The 21,416-nt window shown below is 42.2% G+C and overlaps 1 protein-coding gene across 1 annotated transcript in view; it reads right to left on the reverse strand.

Annotated features, from left to right (window-relative positions):
- The window catches only part of TMEM26 (transmembrane protein 26), an 89,648-nt gene that overhangs the window by 19,713 nt on the left and 48,519 nt on the right, over positions 1 to 21,416 (reverse strand). Inside the window, exons 2-3 of the mRNA XM_073548118.1 lie at positions 12,887 to 12,965; positions 6,255 to 6,317 (exon numbers count right to left, since the gene is read on the reverse strand). Of these exons, the coding sequence (XP_073404219.1) occupies positions 6,255 to 6,317; positions 12,887 to 12,965 (142 nt within the window). The remainder of the gene's footprint in view (positions 1 to 6,254; positions 6,318 to 12,886; positions 12,966 to 21,416) is intronic.

The raw sequence follows: 21,416 nt of genomic DNA on the forward strand, positions 1-21,416 counted from the left end.
GGACTCGAACAATTTCATTTCTTTGGAAAGTTGTCACCTTCCAAAATGGCTCCTCAATGTCCCTAAGAGCCAGCTAATAAGAGCCCATAGAAATTGTTCGAGAGAGCAAGATTTTGAGAAGGAAGCTGAGTCTATGAACATTAAGTTCAAATAGAAAGGGTATGATATTAAACTGTTAGAAAGGACCACGGATATAATCAGAAAAACACCTAGAGAACATTATCTGAATCCTATAAAAGAGAAAAGGCAGGATGATTTTTTTGTTCAAAATGAAATTCCCATTATCTTACAATATAATTGGAATGTCAGAATTATTAGAAATATTGTTAAAAAACATTGGAATATTTTAAAAAATGATAAAATTATTGAGGAATTATTGCCTGTGAACCCCAGATTTGTGTTCCGAAAGGCGAATAATATTGGAAACATGATTGCACCTCCCATCCCAAGAATTTTGAAAAGGAACAATAATGTTGAATCAGATCCTGTAAAAGCTTTTTTCCCATGTAGAAGATGTGGACCATGTAAAGAATTGAACACTAAGAAACAAATGTAAATTAGTAATAAGGGTATGGAAAACAAAATAATGGACTTTATTAATTGTGACACTAAAGGGGTTATCTATGGAATTACTTGTCCATGTGTTAAATTGTATATAGGAAGAACTATTCGCCCATTACGTGCACGAATTGCTGAACATCTTCGTAACATTATTAATAAATTTACTGGACATCCCCTTTCTAATAATTTTTGTAAGCATCATGGAGGCTCTATTAAGGACATTTTGGTAACTGGTATTAAGACTGTTAAAAAAAGCTGGAGAAAAGGCAATTTTATTGTGCAGATGTCAAGAGAGGAAAGCGAATGGATTTTTAAAATGAATACTATTATACCTAATAGTTTAAATAGCGAAATTGAACTATTCGCTTTCAATAAGTAAAAAAATTAAAAAAAAAAAAAAAAAAAAAATTTTTCTATCACACTGACTGGATATATAAGTGTCACCTCTATGACATGGATCATCCCTGAAGAAGGAAGCAGTAAGCCTCCGAAACACGTAGGATTGGTTTTTGGTCCTGTCAGTCATTTCAGCCGATCACGTAGTTCATCACGTGATGTGACGTCACGCAAGGTCCTGCACCTTGCCGGCTTTTTTTCATATCTCCCGCCGCTTAACCCGCTCTTTACCGGCGATTACTATTGGAGATTTGGGCTATTGCTACCGGCCGGAGCATTGCCCGTTACCTACTCAAATCTGAGGTGGACACTCTTTATCCTCATTATTTTTTATCCGCTACTTCCTAACATCTATGTGATCGTCACCATTGGGGAACGTACCATCACTCCAGCACGCAGGAGCACTGGAGGAGAGCGTCTCTTCGCCAACTGAAATCTCTATTAACCTATTATTGAATTTTCTACGAACGCAGCATTGGCATTGTGGAATGCGCTATCATCCCAGCCTATAGAGGTGAGATATGAGAAACATTTGTGCAAGTTGAACTTCTAATAACGCACATGTTGTGAACAGTGACCAGGACGGTCATTTAAATTGTCTCCTCGTGTTAAGAGACCTACGGTTGCTGGCATTATTATTATCATTATTATCTTGATAAAATCTTGAGGAGATTTCTTTATTATTCTTAATGATTGTAGTAAGAGATTTATGTGGATTTGCGCTATCCACATAAACTTCTGGGAGAGAGTACTGTTCTTTGAGATTATTTGGTTAATTTTACTATGGATCGCTATTGAGTGATAAACTGTATTCTAGTGGGTTATATTAGCGCAATTACATTTTAATATTTTAGTTTATTAGATTGTTTGCAAATATTCGGCTTCACATATCAAAAAATACGCTTGGCTCATGTAACAAAAAAACGACGTTTCGGCTTTAATAGCCTTGTTCACGGTTTATCTAAAGTATGGAGGGTGAAAAAACTAAGTCACCAGGGTCTGTCCACGCACAGCCAGCGTTTCAAAGAGATGTGCCAAGCGTATTTTTTGATATATGAAGCCGAATATATACGAACAATCTAATAAACTGTCACTTCTTGCATGAAGTTAGTGCCTCATGGATTTCTCTATTATTGTTGGATATTTTCCTAGAAGGCACCTTTTTGCTCAGCAATCCCCTTCACCGCATTATTTGGTGTTTGCTACTCCCAGAGTGCTCCTACTGGGAACTTAAGTCTTGTAGTGCCACAGCAGCAGTTAGTGCTTGATGACAAATAGCTATGGAATAGTGTTTTTCTATACAGCCATTGTTAGTGGCATGGACATGTTACTAGTGTGATATAATATATTAGTATCAGTAATGCAGGTGACTTATTGTTGGAGTGAATCCTACAATGTGGTGAGGGAGGTCACCCCGGGACCAGCGCTCTGAGGGGACCCACCCGCAGCACGCCGATAGTGTTACATACTGTGGCAGATCAGGCAGAATCAATCTCCCTGCTCTGCCACCCGGCCGCTATGGGGCCCCTGAGCAGGCGCTAGGGCCCTGTGCCAGCAGTGGGCCCCCCACCTGTCATTGCAAGAGCAACTGTATCAGCTGGATTCTGATTCAGCTGACCGCATTGATGAGAGAAGGAGCATTACACTCTCTCTCCCATCATCCCCCCTCTCATCAGCTTCGGATGTCACTAACGCTGACACTGACTGGGTCGCGATGGCGTCACAACTCGGAGCCTGCAGTCCGGAGATGTGCTGGAGCTCACAGCAGTGAAGGAACCAGGAGGAAAGGTGAGTATTGGATTAATTTTTTTAAGAGGCTGCATTATACTATAGAGACTGCCTATGGGGCTGCATTACACTATAGAGGCTGCCTGTGGGGTGCATTATATAAAGAGCTGCATTATTCTATAGGGTCTGCCTATGGGGAGTGCATTATACTATATTGAGGACTATAGTGAGACTTGTCTGGTGCATTATACTATATGGAGGCTATCTAGGGGGCCATCATACAGTGTGGAGATTACAGTGTTGGAGCTATCAAACAATTTGGGGAATAATAAGGGGTCAGTATATATACAGTGAGGGGACTGTGTATAAGAGAGCATCACACTGTGTATAGGGGAGCATCATACAGTGTACAGGGGGGAGACTCAGGACATTATTAAATGTAAAGTGGGCACTTATTGTTATAGGGAAACTCAGGTTACCGTGACTGTCAAAGGGGCAAAAATGGCAATATTACTTTCTAGGGGACAAAATGTGGGCACTGTTTTCTAGGGCACTGGCACCCGGCATTACTATATTATAGAGGGATGCTTTAGAATTTACAGGTCACACAGAACCACCCAATAGGTGCAGTAATAGGGACACATATGGCAGCAGCGGCTCAGCATTGGGGTATCAGGTGCAGTAATAGGGACACATACGACAGCAGCAGCTCAGCATTGGGGTATCAGCAGGATAAGGAGTTTGTGCATGTTGGGAATAGTCCCATTGGTGACAGTACTGAAAATGTGAGAAGTGAAACGTGTCTTTGTTGAAATCTCTGCAGACGAGTCCTGGCTGGAAGAAGTCGCTATGTCGGTCTGGGCCGGATGGAAAAGACAGGATAAGTGAACGATTCCATCAGAAAGAATGTCAGCTGTAAGTCAACATCTATAACTGTGCTGTGATCTCTTATACGGTATATTCTGTAGGACGGGTATCTGCCACTCACTATATGGCGGTAATATCAATGTTGGTCTTTATTTAGAAATTCTATTCAGGAGCAGCGCGATCATCTGCTGAGGTTCTCCTCCACTATTATTGTGCGTCATGCAGTTGTAATCAAGGTTATCTGGTTAGGGGTCCACTAAGAAGTTTCGCCCCCCTGAAGCAAAACCCTATCTACGCCTCTGCATTACACATTACACTGGTAAAACTGGTAACCATCACACATCACACTGGTAACACTGCTAACCATTACACATCATGCTGGTAACTACCCATTCTATATAAAATAAGCTCTGGAGGCAGAGTTATCTTCCAGGCTGCATCCTCCCCATAACAAAAACCTAAAGAGATGAACAGGAGTATAAGTTGTTGTTTCCAACTTATATTCCAGTTCGTCTCTTTAGGTTTTTGTTTCAGGTTTTTTGATCTTTGTGCAAATAACAGTGTGCTCTCCCATTTTCTTGAGCTGGACATTACATTAATGTGGTTTCCCATGGCTGGGTATCCATTAGCCACATCTCGGTCCTTCTCTGCCCATATTCTCATTACATCATTTAACATATCATAAGCAGTGACGGTCAGACCTGTGGAAGTTCGAGTCCGTCAGGTCCGGCCGAACATTTAAAAAAAGTTTGGTTCAGGAACCAGAACAGTACCCAAACCACATTCAAATGAATGGGCGGCCCAAACATCTGGCGTTTCTCATGTTGTCATTTATGTGACAGCGCAAGAAACACCAGCTCTGATCTTGAACTTACCGCCGGTCAGAGCACTGTGGATCCCACGCTGTCATACAGATCAGAGCCAGTAACTGTGACCGTTGGTAAAAGGGTTATTTTTAATTATACAGTAATAATAAAACCCAGTGTTTCTTTCAAATAAGTAGTGTTTATTTCAAATAAAGTAGTCTGTGTTTTTGCTTCAATTAAAGGACTTTACTTTGTGTATGTTTTTATTACATTTGACTATGGGTTTAGTAACAGTGTCTTATAAATGCCACACCATAACTAACCTGTGGGCTTGATGTCAGCTGACATTACAAAGCTTGTACTTGATTTGCATTTAAAGGGAATTAGTCACCAGATTTTTGCCAATTAAATTGAAAGTAGCATACTGTAGAGACAGAGACTCTGATTCCAGTGATGTGTTACCTACTGGGCTGCTTGTTATAGCTTTGATAAAATCTCTGTTTTATCAGCAGCAGATTTTCGCTAGAGTCCTGCATATTCATGCGCTCTGTATAACCCCTTCCCGAACAATGATTGGTTGCTTTCTGCCTATGCAAAATGTACACAGGAAGCTGACAGTCAGTGTTATGGGTGGGGTTATACAGAGCTCAGCATGGTAGTGAACTGGCAGATCTGCAACAGATAAAACAGGGATTAAAATAATAATAATCTTTAGAATCTTTATTTTTATATATGAAAACTACATCAAGCAGCTCGGTAAATGACACATCACTGGAATCAGGGTTTCTGCCCCCAACGTTATCCTGTGCTCAGATGTAAAAACAAACCTGGAGACAGATTACCTTGAAAATTGTTTCTTTAACAATAATTTAATTGCTGCTTGACCTTCTTCAAACAGTTGCTTACATTCAGAAAGCAATAACACACAGATGTTTTGGATTGTTCTGAACAAAATCTGGCAGCTATGGTTGAAAAAGGGGGGGGGGGTGTAAGTAAGAGAACACCCTCTATTTACTCAGAATGTCATATTTTTATTTCAAAAGGGACTGATGCTGTAACCATACAATGCCAGACAATAAACCGTATCATGTGGCTGTAATGATGAACTTTAGTTATACCGTCCATGAATAATTTCAACATATTTTATCATGGAGCATTAAATGAAACCAATTATAGACATTAATTCAAGTAACATAATTGGACACTAAAAATACTTTATTTCCATGTTAATATTTTGGTGGGTGGATGAGAGGCAAATCTCTCAACAACATCCATTAAAAAAACACAAAAAATACACATATTTTAATCTTTTCTCTGGTATTTTGTCTCATGCACCATTGGTGGAGCTTTGCTCAGTTGGGTAATCTCTGGTTTTAAAAAATTTGGTGTAAAAGCTGATAAGCAGGCTCTGCAGACTGTATTCCATAGCAGCTGCAGCATAGACTTTTATAGGCAGCAGCTATAATATGCATAGACTTCTACGGGCAGCAGTTGTAATGTGATTTTAGAAATCTCTTTCATTTTGCTCTTATTGGAATAGGAATAGTTGTGACTATTTCAGTGCAGATTTTTAAACTATGCTATCTCTCTGCAATCGTGCAGCGAGTCTATGATTCACCCTGCCCATGGTTTGGACAGGTTCCCTTTAAGTACAGTACATTTTCTCCTGACAGGTTCCCTTTAATGTTGTAAATTACAGTTACAAACAGTGGATGGATATATTACCACTTTAGCAAGATGGTAGTGTATATATAGATGGCAAATTGATCACTGTACTGTACAGTAGGAGCAAGTTCAACAGTTTACATCTAGGTTCGTTATTCAGTGCTAAAATTCACACAACTCAGTGGAAAGATGATTAATTCTTAAGAATAAAGAAAACACTGTGTAACTTACCACTTGTAGAATATCGGTATGGTTGCCATTTAATGCGATATCCACTGTTTTATTATTACATGGCTAGAAAATGGGTAGATAATAATAGATGTTAAGATGAAATAATATAAAACATCTGAAGATTGACAATTAGAAATTATTAGCACATTACAACAGCCATGGCCAATACTAACTATGACTAACAGTACAGTATGTTATATTAGATACCATTACGTCGTTATTGCACTCTGGGATAATACCCCGGTCTTCATGAAACTGCAGTTGCCTTCCGGTGATTAACACCATCAATATAATTTGTTATACATGTTTGTTAATATTTCTACTAGAAATCAGAAAAAATATTTTTGCATCCCTGGTCCCACGTCCGGTCCAGTCCTCTTTGGCAGCTGTATGTTGGTCTGCGACGCACGTCATGATATTGTCTGACCTAGTGGCCACTAGTGGTACCTAGGATGCCAGGCCAAGGCTGCAGAAGTGAAGACTGCCATGGTCTGGTTGCTGTGAAGGACAGAAATGGATAAAAGACCTCATCATCGCTCATTTTTTTTTTCTTAAAGGCGTTTTACACATTAAGAAAAGTTGTCCCCAACTCTTTTATAGTTTTTAAATAACATAAAGAGCATGTACGCAAACTCTACAAGCCAAACGCCAGTTTTTCATTGCTGTTCTGGATCTCAGTGTTATGGCTGCAGCAGAAATGTCATGTTGACAGCGAACATCAAGGCTGCAGCCAATCACTGAGCTCAGTGGCTCATGCTATCTACATCAGCAGAGCTGCTAATCTCAGTGATGGGCTGCAGTGGTGCTGTATGCTGTTGACATTCAGTCAAAAGATAGAGACTGGATCGGAGGTGGGGGGTCAGAACTGAACTCCATGTTATGATAGAAGCATTAAATTGCTTTGATACCGCTTTTCTCAAAGTGGAAATCTCTTTAATTTTTATTACATAATGTTATACAAACTCTTTATCTTTCAATTTAATTTGTGAAAAGGAGATAAACCATGTCTGGCAGAAAGCTGCAAGGAAAAGGAAGCAATCCATCCATCGAAACAAAAAATCAACAGTCACTATTAGTGATGAGCGAGTATACTCGTTGCTTGGGTGTCCTCCGAGTATTTTGGCGTGCTCGGAGATTTCGTTTCTGTCAACGCAGCTGCATGATTTGAGGCTGTTGGACAGGCTGAATACATGTAGGGATTGCCTGTTTGTTAGGGAATCCCCACATGTATTCAGGCTGTCTATTTAGCCGTAAATCATGCAGCTACTTCGGCAAAAACTAAGTCTCCGAGCACGCCTAAATACTCGGAGGTCACCCGAGTATGCTCGGGAAAACCCGAGCAACGTGTATACTCGCTCATCACTAGTTACCATCTGTTATTAAAAGAGGCAAAATTCAGACTCACATTATTGTATACACATTAATTATTTACAGCAAAAGTACAGATGTTGACGACTTGCTATAAACTAGGGCCCCGACCCACTGAGACTGGCATTTCATGCACCAGTTTTAGTGAAGGGCATGCAGGAATAAGATACCCCACTTAATAAATACAACCAATAGTGGTGCGCGCCTCCATGTGCTTCACCAGAAGTCAGGGACTGGAGTAACATTTCTAAGGAATGCAGCTACTTTTGATGAATTTGACAAAAGATTGTAGCCAAGCCACGATCCATCCTACTTCAGCTCCTTCCCAGTTCCACTTATTTTGGCAGAGCTGCTCAAAAAACTTGTATAATAACTCCAAGAGGTGCAACATTTTTTCACAACTCCATGTTGCGCAAAAATTTTAAAACTTATTAAAGTGTTTTACACCAGAATTCTGGCTTAAAGCCTTTAATGGATCGGTCCACAGGTAACTAAAAGAAAGACCTACACTGTTGAACCATAAGATACACTAGATTTATTACTGTTGTGCGCCCAAAGTTTAGACTTAAGATATTGGTTTAACGTGTATTTCCTAAAAGGTGGTATAAAATATGGAATTGAATTAGCACCTGCCAAAGCTACAACGAGACTAAAGCCCCCGTCACACACAGCGATCTCGCTAGCGAGAGCGCTGCTGAGTCACAAGTTTTGTGACGCAACAGCGATCTTACCAGCGAGATCGCTGTGTGTGACAGCTATCAGCGATCCATCCCCCTGCCGGGTATCGCTGATTGTTCATGAAAGGTCAGGACTTTTTTTGGGTCGTTGGTCTCCCGCTGGCCAGCACGCATCGCTGCGTGTGGCAGGTGGGAGAGCAACGCCCAGCGATCAGCTAGCTGGTGACCAAGGTAAATGTCGGGTTTCTAAGCGGTGCACGGTGCTTTGCAACCGGATGTGTACCTTATTTACCAGCGCGCTGATGCAGGGAGCTAGTAACCAAGGTACACATCGGGTTTCTAAGTGCCACGCGCCACTTAGAAACCCAATGTGTACCTTGGTTACCAGCTCCCTGCATCAGCGCGCTGGTAACTATTGTACACAGCGACGCGCCCGCTCGGCGTTGCTGGTGCTGATCGCTGGTGAAGCTGTCTGTTTGACAGCTCACTAGCGATCATGTAGCGACACACCAGCGATCCTGACAAGTTGATATCATTGTCGGCATAGCTGGTGAGTCGCTATGTGTGACGGGGCCCTAGCAGAGTGCACCAATGTGAGAGATTAAGTGCATGTTCTTTTTGCCTCATGCATAGTTTTACATGTTCTTTTTGTCTGAATGTCAGACATCAACAGTCAATCTACTCCAATGTGATGAATGTAAAATTTAGGGAAGAAGTAGTATTGAGCTGTTATACTGTATATTTAGGGTTTTGGCTGGACCTCATATTTCCTTTGATGAATAATGTTAGAGGTTTAAGAAGAATCAAAGTCTGCTGTCTCTCTGTTTGTAGATGGCCGAATCATGACAGGGAGCAATGTGCACATTGTCAGGATTCCATTTTATTTCCTGTTAGGCTGGTTTTACACTTGCCGCGTTTTTTGCGGTCCATTTTTGCGGTCCTTTTTTGCGGGCTGTATGGGCGTAATCGCCACATTCTTCCGCAAAAACCTTCTCGGATTGGAGTTTTTCCCTGTTATAACAAATAGCAGGGGAAAAAAAAGGCGATCTACAAATATGGTGTACCGCAAAAACAAGCTGACGTTTTTGCAGTACCATTGAAACGCATTGCGGCCGTGTCCATAAGCCGTGAAAAATATTGAGCAAGCTCGATATTTTTTCACGGCCGCAAATATGGCCCTCACAGCCATACAGAGCACGACCCTCTTACTAACTTTTGCGGCCCCATAGAAATGCATTGGGGCCGCAAAAACGGCCAGCAAAAACACGTCAAGTGTAAAACCAGGCTTAGGGTGGGCATTCACGTGACCACTTGCATAAAATTAGTACACTTGCAGACATGTGTCAACTAGACTTTGTTGTCTCCTAGAACATTGAGAAGTGGAGGAGAGTCTAGTTGGCACATTACTGCAAGTATGTAAAGTGCACATAAGCGGTCACCCCTCCACATGTTGAATATAGTAGTGACAGTGTGTGCATTGTACACTGGCATGATTCAGCAGTCTGCAGTCACATAGAATGACTTAAGACTTTTCCTCTTACATGGCAAAAGTTTCACAATCACAGAATCACTCACCGATTGTATTTCAGTAGCTTTATTGTGCTCAAAACATCAGTGCAAGATTGTGAGTTTGTGAGTAGATTATAAATGATGTTAAGCAGAGCGCAATCAAGGAAGATAGTGAGAAGCCCTAGCCATAGACATGTGTCTGATATATGGAGGAAACTACAAAGAGATCTACAACTCTATGCTTTCAACTTTATGGCAATAATTGGGGAAATTACTGCTCCGCAATCATTTCCTGCTCCGGCATCGCTGTGCCCCAGTAGATAAAACAAGGTCCATAAGAACAAGGATCATGGTGTGTGGGATCTCGAAATGCCCATGCAAAGCCCTGGTCCCAACTCTATTGAGCAGTGGCGTGACTAGAGTCCGATGGGCCCTGGTGCAAAATCTGAACCATCCCCCAGCATGTTGGTCAGATGTATGAGCCCCTCTAGTGCTATAATTCCTAAAAAGACATATGATTTGCCCCCTCTGCTTCCCCATTATGTAGTAATGTCATCCTAGTCCCTTTCCAGGTATGTAAGTCTCCCATTATGGTCCCCTTCCTAGTATATATGTCTCCCATCTTGGAATATGCTTCCCATCCTAGGCCCAATCTTAGTCTATACTTTATGTCCCCAAAATGGTATATATGTCTCCCATTCTGGTATATGTTCCCCCATCCTGGCAGATGTTCCCTCACCTTAGTATATGTTCCCCATCCTGGTATATGCTCCTCATCCTGGTATATATCCCCCTTTCTGGTATATGTCCCCATCCTGGTATATGTTCCTCTTTCTGGTGTATGTCCCTCTTTCTAATATATATCTCCCTCATCCTGGTATATGTTCTCCTTCCTGGTATATGTCCCTCATACTGGTATATGCCCACCATCCTGGTGTATGTTTCCCATCCAGGTATATGTTCCCCCATCTTGGTATATATCTCCAATCCTGGTATATGTTCCTCCATCCCGATTTATGGATTTATGTCCCCTATCCCGCTATATACTCAATATCCTGGCATATATTCCCCATCCTGGTATATGTATCCCATCCTGGCATATGTCCCTCCATCCTGGTATATGCTCCCCACCCTGGTATAGATGCACCCCATCCTGATATATGCATCTCATACTAGTACATATTCCCCCATCCTGGTGTATGCACCTCATCCTGGTAAATGTTCCCCATTCTGGTATATATCCCCCATCCTGCTATATGTTCTTCCTGATATATCACTTCTTCCTGGTATATGTCTCTCATCCTAGTACATGTCCACCATCCTGGTATATTTTCTAATATCTAATCTGTGTCTCCTCCCTTTCAGTTTCATCCCATTGTTTCTAGTCTTTCCTTGTGCAAATGAGAATAAAGTTGATCCTTCTACAATGTGACAGCCCTTTAGATATTTGTAGACAGCTATTAAGTCTCCTCTCAGTCTTCTCTTCTGCAAACTAAACATTCCCAAAATCCTGAAACCTTTCATCATAAGACAGGGTTTGCAGACCGGTCACCATTCTGGTCGTTCTTTTCTAAACTTGCTCCAGTTTGTTGATGTCTTTTTTAAAATGTGGTGCCCAAAACTGGACACAAAATTCCAGATGAGGTCTGACCAAAGAGGAGTAGAGGGAAATAATGACTTCACATGATCTAGACTGTATGCTTCTGTTAATACATCCTAGAATTGCATTTGCCTTTTTTGCTGCTGCATCACACTGTTAACTCATATTCAGTCTGTGATCTATTAGTATAACCAAGTCTTTTTCACATGTGCTGTTGCTTAGCCCTATTCCTCCCATTCTGTATATGCTTTTTCATTTTTATTGCCCAGATGTAGTACTTTGCATTTTTCCCTGTTAAAAACCATTCTGTTAGTTGCTGCCCACTTCTCCAGTTTATTTATATCTTTTTGAATCATCTCTCTCTCTTCTCTAGTATTAGCTATCCCTCCTAGCTTTGTGTCATATATATGAATACAGTAAGTAAGTGAATAGATCCCAAGGTGGTTTGTATTATCGGAAAACAGAAGAGTAAACAATAGGGATTGTTTGCACCTCCATTATGCTGATACGCAGATCAAACTCTGATCAGAATTTGATCAGGGTGTCAGTTGCATAGTTGGCCCGAATCTCTCTCATGAAAAAATCTATGGCCGTCTGCATGAGCCAAAACTTAGACATTAAAGACAGAAAGACTCTAGCAAGAATCAAACTAAAGTTCCCAACATGTCTCCTGAAATGACTCCTCTTCTTTTATTCTATCTTTCATTTTACCTTTCAATGAATAGTAACCACTAACTAAATATTACAACACTCATGAAAAGTTACAGTATAAGCTCTACGTGCTTTCTGGGAATAAATCAGACAGGAAAATATCCCTCACTAGGAGTGTTGGTGACATCACTGCACCCTTCATAGTGGACCATTGTACTTCTGCTGCCAAGCAGGATCCTGCACATGGAAATCTCACCGTTGTGTTACAATGATAACTACGAGTCACTTATAATTATTAAAAAGTTTTCCATCCTTACTTGTGTTCACAATGTTCCTCACATTTAGTCACTACATTAAGTTTACTGATACATGGTTGATGAAATTCAGGTTCCGGTCAAATATTCTTGCAAAGTCAGAAGTTGGAACGTAATCCCATTCACTATAATTACTTGAGATTTTGTGGCCACCATGAATGGAATAAGGTATTACATGGAGCAATTTGTACAAGACTATCCATGTAACGTATGGATATATTGTATACTCTAAAGGGAAATATACTCTTAGCTGTATATGAGGGTCCACAATAGTCTATTTCGAAATGTTTTTTTCTAAATTAGAGGATGTAGTTGAGAAAAATAAAATCAGTTATACTGTAAGTGAATTTAGCTTCTCTGAAAGTGTAACAGTTTTGTTATTTTTACTTCTTTGCTATCTAGATACTCTTTTTTCTATGATCTCTAGATGCAGATTAGTGAATATGACTATATCACTACTTTCTGTGTGACTTCCAATAGTAATGCAAAGAATAGACATTGTAGCCCGCTTACCTTCAGATCAGTGTTTATTTCCAGAAGCCAAAGAGATGGCACAATGCTTAATAAGTAGCAGAATATTGGAGGAGAGACCCTGTGGAAACAAGATATGAAATCACTGAAATAAATTGGGAAAAAAATGCCATAAAAAAGATGTATTGTCCAGGTATGTGAGCGAGATGTAGAGATGTATAAATAGCTGTAATAACTACTCAATTGTTATTTCACATAAGAATCAAGATAACAGAAAAGCAAGAAAGGCAAGCAGAATGTAAAATGCCATTAAAGGTGGCTCCCTATGAAAATCTTTTATGATGTATTAATCAGATATGCCAAGTCTGATAGGAGTCTTCCACCGATACTGACATACACTATCTATTAATATGTGGCAGAAGTGTTTACTAGAAAATCACTATAAGGTTACAAGTTACCAGAAAAATCTAAGACAAATCCATTGCAAAATACCTGGGTTCCAGGCTGATTAGTTGCTGATTTTGCTGCGGAATTCACTGTTATATTGTCACCAGTTTACCACAACAGAGAGGAGCCAGAAAACTGCAGCGTCTGATTTCTCCTACTCCTGCACTGATTAGAAGCACTTCACCTTCATATTAAATGGTGTAAATTTCTTTTAGCAGTGCAAGAGTTAATCTGCTCAGTTGAGAGCTCCTAGAGCATTAAGGCTCTCAGTTGAGCACTGTTAGCCACTCCCATCTCCTATGTAATCTGTGGCCTGGCTAGCACTCATTGTCAGAGTAGCTTATGCTGCTTGGATGGAGGTGGTTGTTGTTGGTTATTGGAGTAGGCGGTTGGTGGATTTATCTGTGACTGTTGCTAGGTTTTGAGAGTGGGATAATTCCCTTTTTACTCCAACTTTGGTTAAACCAAATCCTCCACTCCCTGGTGAATTCTATTATATTTGAGTGTATATTTGAATGTCTGGTATTTTTCGTTACCCCTTCATATTCCCTTGTTAGTCTGGTTGGTGTATTATGGTACACTACTACTCCCCTCTACCCTGGGTGGGGGAGAGGTACAGACTGAGGGTGGATTCAGGATCTAAGGCAAGGAACATGGCCCCGGCTTCTTCACCATAAGTAATCCAGGGAATAGGGCGAGCTAGGGTGCCCCTAGCGTTAGGGACAGGGAAGGAGCCCCTGTGTCATGATCCAGGTTGGATATGACAGAGATTAAAGCACAAGTAACCTTTTTTTTTCCTTTGGCTGTGTGCCAAGGTTTGGTTTTTGCCCCCAGTGGCCATTAGGATTATTGCACTGTGGAGTCTTTTGTTCTAAATTTTCCCCCCGGTGGTGGTGAGTGTCATTGCACTTGGTTACTTTAGTTTTGTGCACGTAATTATAAAACAGGTGTGATTGCTCTATAAAAGAGTGTCAGGTGTGGTAATCACTGTTGGTGATAAGTCCTCAGTTACAAGCAAGCCTTGGTGAAGGATGGAGCTGAAGGAGAGTCCCGGGCAGCTCAGTGAAAGTCCTGGAGTGGCAGCTATGGTGTCTGCGAGGAGGGCTGGCATGGCTTGGTGGAGTTGCAGCTATGGTGTCAGCAAGGAGTTCTTGCATGGCTTGGTGGAGTGGCAGCTATGGTGTAGAGCTGCACTCATGATGCTGGACTCGGTTGCTGGAAAGCTGGACTCAAGATGTTGGACTCTTTTGCTGGAAAGCTGGACTCATATGCTGGACAGCTGCACGCAGGTGGTGGACTCTGTTTGCTCCAAGGCTGCAATATGGTGTTGGATCCGGTTAGAGGAAAAGATGCACCCAGGTGGTGGGCTCTGTTGCTGGGAGTGTAAGCAACAGAGCAAAGCTAAGTTGTGTTTCCCTGTTTTGTCTCTTTTCCTTATGTGTGCTTAGTGCAGTGGTGGGATTAGTTTCCGCACCGGCCACTACACTAGAAAGGGGTAGGTGGAGGGCGAGCTAGGGTTTAAAGGTATCCTGAGCGGCACCTGGTGTGGAACCGGCCTAGGGAACGTTAGGAGTGTAGAGACTGACTCAGGGGAGTGCAGGAGGTCTCCACTTCCCCGTTCCCTATCGTAGGGCCACCATTGTTAATGTTACTCAGGTTTTCCCTTTTATTGTTTAAATTCGCCTTACTGGAGGCGGTGTATCCAGGGTCACGCGTGTCATCTAAATCCACCCTGCTGGAGGCGCTGTGCCAAGCCACGCGTGACCGTGCCATTATCACTAACCCATACATTTTTTTTTCTGGTGAGCCTCGGGCCATGTTCAGACCTGTAAGCATTTGCTGCTGGGCCTCACTGAGGTGAGTGAGGAGCTGCATGGTGTGTAAGCAGTTCCAGCAGCAGTAATCAGGGTCTGGGGCCTTCCCTCTGACTCAACCGGAAAATCAAATAGCGGCTGGCAATGAAGCCCCCTAGAGTCGCTGCTGGGGAGCGGGACTTGCTCATACAGGCGGACGCACCCAGACAGGTGGGTGGAGTTGGTGTCCCCATGGTGCTGTCTGGGGTTCCCCGAGGTGAAGGAGTGCATCCCTGTAGTGAGCAGACTGGTGATATGGTCCGCAGGGCTCACGCCAAATCTTCCATACCACCGAAGAAGCCGCCCCCTCCTGGTCATGTGGAGGAAGGCGACCAGGGAGTATATTTTTCCTCCATATCCCAGGCCCCTTCCTCTCCAGTGTGAGCAGCAGGTGCGCTGCGGGGGAGTAGGGGCAAATCTCAACCCTCACCATTAGCCAACCCTGGGAGGTGCAGACCTCGTGGTGAAAAGGGTTGGAGGGTGGTGTTTCTTTGGTGAATAGCGGGGGTGTGAGTGTGGTGACACGGGGGACGCCTCTGTTGTCGATCCCAGAATGAGTTCACCGAATTATGACAAACGAATGTGTGGCAATAAATGTTCAGGTCCGGACCTGTGTGTGAACGAGCATGTATGGGTGGCCACCAAAAAACATCTTGTGGAAGTGTGTTGCGGAGTCTCACCAGCTCATACCGAACATACACATACATAACTTGTTCCCCAGGTCGGCACTTTGGAGATGTGTGGTGCCTCCAGAACATATATTGCCTATACCAGCGGTGCATTTGTCATTAACCTGAAGTGTCAGGTAGTGGTTGGGGTGAACTCTCGATCTGCGCGTCCCCGCTGTAGGTGGTTCCTAATAAGGAGCGGTCTTGAGGGTCCAGAGGCCCCTCATTAAGGGGAGGATACTGTCATGATCCAGGTTGGATATGACAGAGATTAAAGCACAAGTAACCTTTTTTTTCCTCTGGCTGTGTGCCAAGGTTTGGTTTTTGCCCCCAGTGGCCATTAGGATTATTGCACTGTGGTGTCTTTTGTTCTAAATTTGCCCCCCGGTGGTGGTGAGCATCATTGCACTTGGTTACTTTAGTTTTGTGCACGTAATTAAAAAACAGGTGTGATTGCTCTCTAAAAGAGTGTCAGGTGTGGTAATCACTGTTGGTGATAAGTCCTCTGTTACAAGCAAGCCTGAGTGAAGGATGGAGCTGAAGGAGAGTCCCGGGCAGCTCAGTGAGAGTCCTGGAGTGGCAGCTATGGTGTCTGCGAGGAGGGCTGGCATGGCTTGGTGGAGTTGCAGCTATGGTGTCAGCAAGGAGTTCTTGCATGGCTTGGTGGAGTGGCAGCTATGATGTAGAGCTGCACTCATGATGCTGGACTCGGTTGCTGGAAAGCTGGACTCAAGATGCTGGACTCTTTTGCTGGAAAGCTGGACTCATTTGCTGGACTCTGTTTCTGGACAGCTGCACGCAGGTGGTGGACTCTGTTTGCTCCAAGACTGCACTATGGTGTTGCATCCGGTCGGAGGAAAAGATGCATGCAGGTGGTGGGCTCTGTTGCTGGGAGCGTAAGCAACAGAGCAAAGCTAAGTGGTGTTTCCCTGTTTTGTCTCTTTTCCTTATGTGTGCTTAGGGCAGTGGTGCGATTAGTTTCCGCACCGGCCATTACACTAGAAAGGGGTAGGTGGAGGCCGAGCTAGGGTTTAAAGGTATCCTGAGCGGCGCCCGGTGCGGAACCGGCCTAGGGAACGTTAGAACATTAGGAGTGTAGAGACACTGACTCAGGGGAGTGCAGGAGGTCTCCACTTCCCCGTTCCCTATCGTAGGTCCACCATTGTTATTGTTACCCAGGTTATCCCTTTTATTGTTTAAATTCGCCTTACTGGAGGCGGGGTTTAGAGACATACGTGTAATTCCGAAATTCGCCTGTTGGAGGCGGCGTATCCAGCTGCACGTCTTATTATTTAAATTTGCCAAACTGGAGGCGGTGTATCCAGGGTCACGCGTGTCATCTAAATCCACCCTGCTGGAGGCGCTGTGTCCAGTCACGTGTGACCGTGACACCCTAATCCCGAGACACCTGACAACAGAGCCATGACATATCTTTTGCAAAACATACAAACAATGAAGAAAATGCACAGCATAAATTGACAAGCTGCATATATGGTATTGGTAATGCGGGTCAATTTCCATGCAGATCTCGCACAGATTGTTTTAAGAAACTTGCAGATTTATAGGTGTGTAGTATTCCCATTAAAGGGTTTTCCCAAGATAGCAAGTTATCCACTCTAGATGGGGTACAGGATGTTTCCTATTGCTGGAGATCCAACTGATGGGACCACCAGTGATATTAAGAATGTAGGTTTGCAGATCCTCATCTAAGCGGTCAAAAGTCGATCATGTGCACCAATCATAGTAGGACTGCTGGAGGGAGTCAACACTTGACTTTATCCAGCAGTCCCATCATATTGACAGTAAATGGAATGGATGTGTGCTTGTTCAACATCTTCTCTGTTCAGATGGTGATCTGCAGAGCCCCATTCTTGGGATTGGGTTTGGATCCCCTGCAATCAATAAGTTGTCGCCTATACCATTTTTAGGGATTGACTTACTATCTTGATGAAACCCCTTTAAGCTAGAGCCTTCATTAAAGAGGATGTCAGAGAATTATTATTATTGCTTTATATGCTTGCACATAAAGTAACAACTACAGCCATACTCATTCACGCGATTATCAGAAATATCTTTCTCCTGTGGCCCATCTATATCAGCATCATAGCTCAACCCAGTGATTGGCTGAAGCAGTCACATGCACTATAGATGGAATGCCACCACTGCAGCCAGTCATCAAAGACTGTAACAACTCCGAGGGGCAACACTGGACTCGGAGGGAAAGTATTGACAAGTTTAATATTTTAATCACCTGTTAGCCTTTGCAGCAATAAAAATTACTCTTGGACAACCGCAAAATGAGACTGTAACCACCTGAGTATAGTTTTATTTAATGTTAATCCTGATATGTCTGTGCCCACCGCTGCCCAACGTGGCTCATAGTCCCCCATGTGCTGGGAGCCATGTTTGAAGCCAAGGGCCACCCTGAAGTTCTGACCTGCTTACAAGCTTATGTCCCAACCCTTATAAGAAATCATGCATCGAGGATATTACTATTTAAAAGTATTGAGCCACAACTCAATGCTCACACCTTGTCCTCAGTGCACCTATCAAATGTTCTTCTACAATGCACACTATTATTTACTGCATAAATGTATCCAAACCAGTAATTGCAGAATGCTGAGATTAAGAATATTACTGCTTCTGTAGCACAGATCTGTATAGATTTTCTTACACTATTAATAAATTATTATAATAGAAAAATCTATAGAACTGTGATTAAGCCTTTAATTAAAGGGAGTCGGTAAGCAGCTTTTTGCTATGCAATCTGAGAGCAGCAAGATGTAGGGGCTGAGGATCTGATTCCAGCCGTGTGTTACTTACTGGGCTGCTTTGGGTAGTTTTGATAAAATCACAGTTTTATCAGCAGGAGATTATGAGTGGATGACTTTAATTATAGGCTTAATCACAGTTCTATAGATTTTTCTATTTTAACAATTTATTAATAGTTTTTGGCAGCTTTCTGTGTACAATGTGCATAGGCAAAAGTACCCAATCAGTGATGGGAGTGGGTTATACAGAGCTCAACATTCAGAGAACTGGTAGATATGCAGCAGATAAAACAGGGATTTTATCAAAATGACAGAAAACAGTTCAGTGAATGACACAATGCTCGAATCAGGGTCTCTGTCCCTACATTATGCTGCTCTCAGATGGAGTAGCAAAAAACCTGGTAACATATTCCCTTTAAGAAATGAACACTTTGATATACTTTTGTGGTGTCCTGATGAATGAGTCATAGTACTCCGAAACGCGATGAATAAAGCCACTTTTTCATCTGAATATCTATTTGGACTTCTATCTTTTAAGCAGCACGGAGTTAATCCACCTTTTGTATCCCATTTTTTTTACTCTGGCTGGTCATGAGGAGACCGGTGGATCTGCAACAGCTAATATTTCTATGAGCCTGAGTTTGGGCTCCAACTGATGAGTAAAATCTTATTAGAGGTATCTCTTAATACCCAGATAAGACCCTATTGAGCTTTTTCTTTCCTTCCAGCTTTTTATTGAGAAATGAACACTTGGCAGAATACAATCATTGCATAGCAAAAAAATAAAATTCACAATTTAATAATACCATTCCCATAATTGACAACTTCAGCTCTCAGGTCTATAAGATATCTGGAAAACCTTGTCAGGCATCACTTACAAAAATGTTCCTTTTACTTAAGTGCTACTTTGACCTGGACACAAAGATATGACTTCAGATTTACTAGTGCCAATGTAATTATTAGGGTACATTTAGGTAACTGGTAATGTGAAGCAGAGAGCCATATAACTTCATGCTGCATTTGATGTGAATTTACCATAATCGCGATTTTGACTCTACAGCTACATCACAAAAATGTATATACAGTACTGACATTTCAGTCAGCTGCTCCATTATCCCCCATTAGTATGTATCCTCAATGCAACAGCTATTCTAGAGGGGCGTCTCTTCACCCAGAATAGTCCTAATTGTGATCTTTTAATCACACCTCCTTGGGCATGATTGACAGCCTACATAATGTTTATCCTACAACAGGGAGTGTGTAAGGGGTTAGTACGACGACTATAAATTGTTCATATACAGTACAGTTGTGGCCAAAAGTATTGACACCCCTGCAATTTTGTCAGATAATACTCAGTTTCTTCTTGAAAATGATTGCAATCACAAATTCTTTGGTATTATTATCTTCATTTAATTTGTCTTAAATGAAAAAACACAAAAGAGAATGAAGCAAAAAGCAAAACATTGATCATTTCACACAAACCTCCAAAAATGGGCCAGACAAAAGTATTGGTACCCTCAGCCTAATACTTGGTTGCACAACCTTTAGCCAAAATAACTGCGACCAACCGCTTCCGGTAACCATCAATGAGTTTCTTACAATGCTCTGCTGGAATTTTAGACCATTCTTCTTTGGCAAACTGCTCCAGGTCCCTGATACTAGAAGGGTGCCTTCTCCAAACTGCCATTTTTAGATCTCTCCACAGGTGTTCTATGGGATTCAGGTCTGGACTCATTGCTGGCCACCTTAGAAGTCTCCAGTGCTTTCTCTCAAACCATTTTCTAGTGCATTTTGAAGAGTGTTTTGGGTCATTGTCCTGCTGGAAGACCCATGACCTCTGAGGGAGACCCAGCTTTCTCACACTGGACCCTACATTATGCTGCAAAATTTGTTGGTAGTCTTCAGACTTCATAATGCCATGCACACGGTCAAGCAGTCCAGTGCCAGAGGCAGCAAAGCAACCCCAAAACATCAGGGAACCTCCGCCATGTTTGACTGTAGGGACCGTGTTTTTTTCTTTGAATGCCTCTTTTTTTCTCCTGTAAACTCTATGTTGATGCCTTTGCTCAAAAAGCTCTACTTTTGTCTCATCTGACCAGAGAACATTCTTCCAAAATGTTTTAGGCTTTTTCAGGTAAGTTTTGGCAAACTCCAGCCTGGCTTTTTTATGTCTCGGGGTAAGAAGTGGGGTCTTCCTGGGTCTCCTACCATACAGTCCCTTTTCATTCAGACGCCGACGGATAGTACGGGTTGACACTGTTGTACCCTCGGACTGCAGGGCAGCTTGAACTTGTTTGAATGTTAGTCAAGGTTCTTTATCCAACATCAACACAATCTTGCGTTGAAATCTCTTGTCAATTTTATTTTTCCATCCACATCTAGGGAGGTAAGCCACAGTGCCATGGGCTTTAAACTTCTTGATGACACTGCGCATGGTAGACACAGGAACATTCAGGTCTTTGGAGATGGACTTGTAGCCTAGAGATTGCTCATGCTTCCTCACAATTTGGTTTCTCAAGTCCTTAGACAGTTCTTTGGTCTTCTCTCTTTTCTCCATGCTCAATGTGGTACACACAAGGACACAGGACAGAAGTTTAGTCAACTTTAATCCATGTCAGCTGGCTGCAAGCGTGATTTAGTTATTGCCAACACCTGATAGGTGTCACAGGTAAGTTACAGGTGCTGTTAATTACACAAATTAGAGAAGCATCACATGATTTTTCGAACAGTGCCAATACTTTTGTCCACCCTCTTTTTTATGTTTGGTGTGGAATTATATCCAATTTGGCTTTAGGACAATTCATTTTGTGTTTTTTCATTTAAGACAAATTAA

Source organism: Dendrobates tinctorius, unplaced genomic scaffold (genome assembly GCF_039654945.1).
Source record: "Dendrobates tinctorius isolate UK_male_01 unplaced genomic scaffold, ASM3965494v1 ptg000156l, whole genome shotgun sequence".
Classification (NCBI taxonomy): domain Eukaryota; kingdom Metazoa; phylum Chordata; class Amphibia; order Anura; family Dendrobatidae; genus Dendrobates; species Dendrobates tinctorius.